Genomic DNA, 8,369 nt, shown 5'->3' on the forward strand with positions numbered 1-8,369 from the left:
CACTAGCAATCTTGGGACCCATGGCTAAACCTTCCAAGTTTGAATTAAGCAGTAAAATGCACTATAAATACAGTTTTGTAACCATAGAACAAAGCTTTACCATTCTGCCATTTTGAAACGAGTGAGGCCGATCAATAGCAGACTAGCATCTCTGTCATATTACGGTAACAGAAAATAAGGGCAATAACCTAAAAACGCCTGCAGATCGAGACAAAACAACACAAAGACAGCCAACCTCCTAGGGTCATGACAGTTGTTTTTGTCGCAAAGCTGGGAGAATACCATCAAGGGGGACGAAAAAACTCCACATCGCAACATGAAAATAATGTAAGCCAGGTACGCTGTAACACAGGGGTCCACTCTCTCTCTCTCTCTCTCTCTCTCTCTCTCTCTCTCTCTCTCTATATATATATATATATATATATATATATATATATATATATATATATATATATATATATATATATGTGTGTGTGTGTGTGTGTGTGTGTGTGTGTGTGTGTGTGTGTGTCTTTTAAACACAAAAACAAAACCAAGTAAAAAAAAAAAAAAACGTGTGTAATTGGTATGTCTGTTTGTATACCTGCTTCATCTGGAACATCAGCACTTTGAGATCGCCTGACGGAGGGATTGGCAGCATGGGAGCTGTACCGATATAGCTGTTTTTCTCCTTGGGCGTCTTGCTGACTGATCTCTGTGAGATCATGCATGCTCAAGCTCCGAAGCTTTTCTGTGATGGCACCCTGACCCTGTAACAGAAAAACCCACAGACCAATACCATTTAATAGTGTGTCAAGCTCTCAGCATTCAACAGACAAATGCTACAAAAATTAAGTTATTGCGTGTCAGCTGCCTTTCCACAACTGAAACCATGGTTCCTCACCATGTGGGAACTGATTTGGTTTATGATGTTTTCAGTACCATCTACATATTTACACAAAACAAAACTTTAGCAGATATTGCTTGACTGTTGCACCCATGATTTGAACTTTGACAATACAACTACATGATAAGTTTCATAATCAAACCTCACTTAACATTGGAGATTAGAATTTTTGGGAGAAAATTTGGCAAATGGCAGTTGAAAGCATTAATATAGCAGATGCATGCTCAAAAATCTGCATGGTGTATACAGTGGAATCTCTTAAGTCAAACTGTTGGTGAAGTTCTACTTGAATTTTACTTTGTAGGGATGGGACAAGATCTCGCGAGCTTGAACGCCACAAGATTTTTCGCGGATTTCTCGCTCTCGCAAGCCACAAGATTCATTTTTTTCTCTATTTTTGGAGGGGCCAACTTATTGAGCCAGAAGTGCAACGGAGGGACACGAGGCTGATGTATAGGCTTGATTGCTACACTCTCATAAAGTAGGTGGCGGTATGCACCTAACCGTTGTTTACAATCCTTGAAAAAAGAAAGCACTCAATGGAGTACAGCACACAGGCGAAATACACGGTCTGATTGCTTTTGGTAATTACTTTTGGTTTTAGAATTGGGGAAAAGGATGGTAACACATTGATAAGACAGACAGTTTGTAAACTCGAAAAAAAAAAAAAAAAACATACACCGCAGCTAACACAAACTTTATGCAAAGTTATTTGGAGAGCTACTACCAAAACCTGAAGCTAGCCACTCTTTAAAAACGCCTTCTAACAAGCAAGCAACAGTAAGAACCGCTTTTGCATCGCCACTGGACTGATCAAGTACAAGATCTAGCAAGACAATGCGGGATAATGGTATGTACATTGTGCTTGATATGAAGCCATTTTTGACAGTGGAAGAGAGTGGATTTCTCCCACGAATTGACACCCTTGACCGTGACATCCTGTCACGACATTACTAAGTCGCACAGTAGTTCCAACACTTTACAAGAAAACCAAAGCGGAGGTAATTGATGCATGAAAGATGCAAGTAGCTTTGCCATCACAACTGATTCCTTTGCTTGCTGCTATTTCAAATGTGCACCTTTCCATCCCTGCGACATCAGTGTGCATGCGACCATGTCACTATTTGCATTAATGTTTTATTTTATTTTTTTATTTAATATTTGGCACTTTCCCAACTGGTGGAATAATTGAAAGATTTGCCTGCATGATTGCAAACCAATCGTCTGCTTTGATTTGCCTTAATCACTGGACAGCAATCGGCATACAACAGCAAACAAGTCTCACAAATTGATTTATCAGGATTAACAGACAAGAGTAGAGGAGTAAATAAGTTTAGAGGTGTAATAATGATCAACAATCAGTATTATTGGTGGTGATAGGTGGCTGTAAAAATCATTTTTTTTAAATTTTTTCTAAGGGCCCCATGATAGCTTGAATGTGCAAGAAATTGTAGTGTTGAGAATGTGAATGCCATTTAAAAATAACAAAATATGAGCCAGAAAGCAAATTGTAACTTGCGTCAAGTCTTTGTACAAGATGAACTAGCAGTATTTTTTTGCAGTTGTAAACTGCATGAACTTTAAATTGTATGTGTGGTCTTGATGTTTAATGGTGACTACACAATGTTCATCCATTTTCCAAAATCTGAGCACTTGACTGAAAGGTTCCACTGTACATCCAAAATACCTTCAAACACCATTGCTAAAAGTACATTTGCTTATGGATGAGTATTCGTGAAAAACAATGATTCAATGTACTTGAAAGATGTATACTTGTGAGCACTTTAAGAATGTTGACATGGAGTCAGAAGAACAATGTTGTTGTGAAATGGTAGAAAAGTTTGTTCCAAGCAACATTTGTTTTACCTCCTATAAGCTGGTGAATCACAAAAGCCCAAGAGAAAGGAGGAGGTCAGAAAAGAGAGGCAGGGAACTGTCACAAGAGGGTTAGTTATAGTAGCTCCTGAAACTGAGAAAAACCCTCAAATCATTGAAAATAATTATTTTTTTACGTATGGAACATCCCTGAAATACATAACACTTCGTAGTAATATAAACTAGGCACTATAAATATAATATGATAGTGTAAATTTACTGTCCCCTGAAAATAATTCAGCACACAGCAATTAATATTGAAACAGATGTCCACAAAAATATTCAAGCAATCCTTTTTTGAAAAAAGTCCTAATTGGGGCCAGAAATTACTGAATTTTGAGTAGTTATAATTATAATTGGTTATAACGTTTTTGCCTTTTGCCTCATGAGCTACTTGTGTGTGTGTGTGTGTGTGTGTGGGGGGGGGGGGGGGGGGGTCCTATAACTGGCATGCCGTCTAGAGCAATCAGGGGAGAAGGTTACCAACAACCCAATAGTGCTTCCTCATTTTTCAATTATTGGGGACCGAAAAACCTCCCTCGAAAAGTGGAATCCACGAAGTAGGATCCACACCCGCCCCAGGAATTTTCATGCACATGTACGAGGGTACCATAATTTTTTAAATGTGAAAAGTATTATTAATAATTTACATATTTGAGACAAATATTACTTCAGATACATATTTACTTGAATCTTTACTCATTAAACCTTATACAGTATATACTGTTATCCCTTCGCCATAGTCTGGGATCACAGAGGGCTTGAGTTGTCCTCTGAGTAACGGCCCTCGAACGTCAACCTAGAGTGGAACCCATAGCTGACCAAACATAATAGGAAATCAAAGTTTACATATGAAATTCCTATTCATTACAAAAGGACACTAGATAACATCTTCCCAATGCTTTCTTTTGTCCTCAGCACTCTGCTTCGGGTCTCAATCGCGTGTGCTTCATTCGGAGAATGCACCAAGTACTGTCCTCAAGTACGGTCTAAAGCATGAACACAACTAACCAGGCATTTAGTCAATCAGCTCACGAGTATTCCTCTAAGACACATAAGTGGCTCCCGGTGCAAAAATAAATGAATAAATAAATAAAAATGAAGGCAGGAGTGGACAGGAGTGGTCGTGAGCAAACTCCTGATTGACAGATTGCCTGGCCAGTGTTGTCAAAGTTTACTGTCCTTCCAGCAGGCGAGTCAAAACTCTGTTTTTTTGTTATCATGCTAGTCAGCTACAGGCTCCAGTTTAGGCCTGTATGTAGAGTGGCCAGACAAAAGCCACTCTTCAGTAAAAAAAAAAAAAACATGGTAGCCCAATAGGAATTTGAAAAAAGGAGACTATAAGGAGTGACTCTCACAACATGAGAAACAACATTCTCTATTCTTTGGTGTGAATGACAGGCACCATATTTGGAGGAAACCAGACACCACCAGACCAATACCATCCCTACAATGAAGCATGGTGGTGCCAGCATCATGCTATGGGGGTTTTTCAGGAGCAAGAATTGGAAGACTAGTCTGGTTAGGAGGGAAATTTAATGCAGTAATGGACAGATATATCCTGGATGAAAACCTGCTCCAGAATGCTCTTGCCCCCAGACTGAGGCGAAGATCATTTTTTTCAGCAGGACAATGACCCAAAGCACACAAAGGCTTTGAAACCTATCCGTGAATATCCGGAGGTGCCCAAGCAGATCCCGGATTTCAGTTTGAATGAACATCTCTGGAGAGACATGAAAATGGCTGTGCACAGACATCTCCCATCCTCTGATCAGATCTTGAGGATTACGACCAAGAAGAATGGGCAGCACTGTCTAATGATAGGTGCGCTAAGCTTGTGGCATTTTCAAAAAGACTTGACGTTGTAATTGGTGCCAAAGGTCCATCAATCCATCCATTTTTTCTACCGCTGTATTCCGGAATGGGTCGCGGGGCTTCCCTCTCCCCAGCCACTTCCTCTAGCTCCTCTGGGATGATCCACAGGCGTTGCTAGGCCAGCTGAGAGGCATAGTCCCTCCAGCGTGTCCTGGGTCGTCCCCGGGGCCTCCTGCCTGTGGGACATACCAAGGGGTGTCTGGGAGGCATTCTAACCAGATGCTTGAGCCACCTCAAATGGCCCCTCTCAACACGGAGGAGCAGCGGCTTGATACTGAGTCCCTCCCGGATGACGGAGGTTCTCACCCTATCTCTAAGGCAGAGCCCGGACACCCTGTGGAGGAAACTCATTTTGGCCGCTTGTATTTGGGATCTCGTTCTTTCGGTCACGACCCACAGCTCGCGAACATAGGTCAGGGCAGGAACATCTACCGGTAAATCGAAAGCTTCGCCTTTTGGCTCAGCTCTTTTTTCAATACAACAGACCAGTACAGCATCCACAACACAGCAGATGCTGCATCGATCCGTCTGTCAATCTCCCATTCCATCCTACCCTCATTCGCGAACAAGATCTCAAGATACTTAAACTCCTCCACTTGGGGTAGGACCTCATCCCCGACCTGAAGAGGGCACTCCACCCTTTTCCGACTGAGGACCATGGTCTTGGATTTGGAGGTGCTGATCTTCATCCCAGCCGCTTCACACTCGGCTGTGAACCGCTCCACTGAGTGTTGGAGGTCAGGGCGTGAGGAGGCTAACAGCACCACATTATCTGCAAATAGCAGAGATGAAATGCTGAGACCCCGAAACTGGGCCCCCTCAACGCTTTGGCTGCACCTAGAAATTCTGACTGCCAAAGGTGAATCAACTAAATCTTAATCAAGGATGGAAATGCTTATGTAAATGTGATTATCTAGTTTTTTTATCTTCTATCTTCTTTTATCTTCTATAAATTCAAAAAATGCCCCAAAAAACATTTTTCACTGTCAAAATTGCCATTTGAGCATTGTAAAGCCTACCAGAGGGCAATGTGAGGGTTCAAATTCCAGGTTTTATTCCATTGCATTTACATCTAGATGTGGTAAACAATTAGATGTACTGTATTTATTTTTCACATGTGGGGGCAGGGCGGGGGGGGGGCATTATTTTGTGCAAAATGTTAATGGAATTGAGTGTTTTTTACGACTGAGCAAAAAACCTAAATCAGGGATTTGCACGAACCTTCGCATTGGTAGCAAAAGCGATACCAACGACCAAATTTATTTTAATTAAAATAAATACTTGAATGGTGAACGAAGAACAGAAACAGGAAGTGGAAATACAGTGCAACCTTCCAGATAAAAAGCACAAATTTCAAAATACAATATACTGGTAAGTAATCAGTACAGACTGCAGTGTTTGAAGAATTCTTAACACATTATAAATCTCACTTTAATGTCCCTGTGTGAACAAGGATGGACTCACAACATTGTTCAGTCTGCTTGATTCTTTTATTGAAAATAATGCGGTAATAACCCTGTTTTTGTTTTGTTTTTAAACGATAAAAAGCTTTGAAAAGAATGCAATAACTGTAATAGTAGCAAGTGTCAAATGAAGGGAGAACTCAAACAACAACAGGAGTAGGATTTGGTTCCGGTCATCTGAAAGGAGCTTAGCAACAGTGTTGCAAAGTTGCAATTTTTCAGTGCTGCCGCATGAATACAAAGAATAAAATATTTATAACCTGTGAGGGCTGTGCAAGATTTTGTGAGCTACTGTATGGAGCTGTTTTGCGTAGATCCATGCAGTATACCTCATCATTAGAAAATCAAGTGTCCACTGCCATTAAGCAAGCAGAATAAGTCGAGACAGCAGAGATGCAGAGGTAGGTTGTTGAGTCGGGGCTGCAAAAATTAGATATCAGATAGAAGTTCAAATAGAGAAATTTTCTAGCGAAAAATATTTTAAAATTATATATTTTAGAGCTGTAATTTCAACACCAGGGAACTGATATTTTGCCCAAGGTTATCATATCATCAGAATCTGATATTGTCCCATGACTATGATAAATTAAGAATTCAATTTCAAAAGAATATGAAGTATCATGCTTCATATGTTTCACCTGGTGCCAAGCTCAAAACGAAAATTGCAGACCTGGAAAGGGAATGCCAGCGCAAAAATATTTGATTACGTAAGTTTCTCATAGTCAGTAGAAGGCTCATGATCACAACTTTTAGGGTAATCAATGATCAACTGTATGTATTGTGTAAATGATGCAATAATCAAAAGGATAATCATTTCTAAAAAAAAATGTTTGTGACAGCCCAACAAATCACATTTCAATACTTGCCTTGACAGCTGCAGTGACAGCAGCAGTGGCTGCAATGCTGAGGCCCTGCTTACCGAAGTTAACCATGGTCTCATAACTTCTTTCCTTGGCCTGCACAATATACTCATCTATTTCCTAGAGGAAGGGAAATCCAATCACGTAAAAGGCATTGCGACTTTTCAAAATGCCTTTCACATTGGTTCTCACCCTCTCTCTGGAAGACAGTAGAGGGTGCAGACATTTTCTGTAAATGAGACTTGCTCCTCGGGTGTAAGGGGATAGGAGCCAGATCACAAATGCTATCTTCAGTTCATAGTACAAAGGAAACCTGGAAATGGGCAAAACACATATCAATACACAAGTCATTCCTCAAAAAAATACTCAACCCAAACTTGTATGCAAGGTTACCAAATTCGATTCTGCCAATAAGAGCTGGTTAACGGGTGTAAGGCCATATTTACTGTTTCTTTCTTTTTTGGTGTGGTTTTTGTCTTGCTTGAAATTGAAAGCTTCTTATTAGTGGAGGTTGATCACATGGTATGTAAACATCAAGTGTTAACCAAAAGGCAGAATCAATCTCTAGGTGAAAACATTATTCTTAACTGTTCTCGTAGCAATGTGGCAAGGGGACACCATTTTTTAATTTTCTTTTGAAAAAAAAAAAAAAATTCTTCAAAAGTTCTTCAAATGACTATAAAAGGCTCCTAAGCATAAACATCCAAAATTAAACATTTTTTAACTTAAGTACACAGTGTATTCTGCTGCCTACACAGCTCTTCTTATGAGTAATATTTAGTTTACGCTATTTATAAGGGAAGGCGAGTAAAAAATTAAAATACAATCTCTTCATATTATGTTCTATCTGGCCCCAAAAGTCTGAAGATGATATTGAGATTATGGTAATACTGTACTGACTTTGTGGAATATTAATTGAACAAGAAAGTACACCAATATTTATCCGTCTCAGGGGGGAGGTCACTTAGCCATTTGCTGTGAAAGACACATGACCAAACTCAGAAAAACGTGTTTTGTACATATCTGATTTATGGATATTTTTACCTTAAATTCATCAGCTAATAAAGTAATACCAGCAGCACACACAAGTAAAAAGATCAATTGTGGCTATGGGCATACTTATACCAATAACACGGTTGACAAAAAATACTGTCTTTCCTTTTGAGTCCAGTTCAGGTTTTATTTATTTATTATTTATTTATTTGTTTGTTTAACTTTATTTAACCAGGAAAATCCCACTAAGATTAAAACCCTATTTTTCAAGGCAGCAAAAAAGACAATTACAACATAATTAAAATTACGTATAAATGTGTTAAAAAAAAATATATATATACACATATATATATACACATATATATATATATACATATATATACATATATATATATATACATATATATATATATATAT

General features: G+C 39.2%; 1 protein-coding gene across 1 annotated transcript in view; it reads right to left on the reverse strand.

Moving 5' to 3' along the window:
- reep3b (receptor accessory protein 3b) overlaps window positions 1-8,369 on the reverse strand; it is a 31,565-nt gene that overhangs the window by 4,292 nt on the left and 18,904 nt on the right. The window contains exons 4-6 of the mRNA XM_088439677.1: window positions 7,152-7,272; window positions 6,966-7,079; window positions 584-749 (exon numbers count right to left, since the gene is read on the reverse strand). Of these exons, the coding sequence (XP_088295803.1) occupies window positions 584-749; window positions 6,966-7,079; window positions 7,152-7,272 (401 nt within the window). The remainder of the gene's footprint in view (window positions 1-583; window positions 750-6,965; window positions 7,080-7,151; window positions 7,273-8,369) is intronic.

Source organism: Hippichthys cyanospilos, chromosome 17 (genome assembly GCF_059441005.1).
Source record: "Hippichthys cyanospilos isolate Australia breed blue-spotted pipefish chromosome 17, RoL_Hcya_1.0, whole genome shotgun sequence".
NCBI classification, from domain to species: Eukaryota; Metazoa; Chordata; class Actinopteri; order Syngnathiformes; family Syngnathidae; genus Hippichthys; species Hippichthys cyanospilos.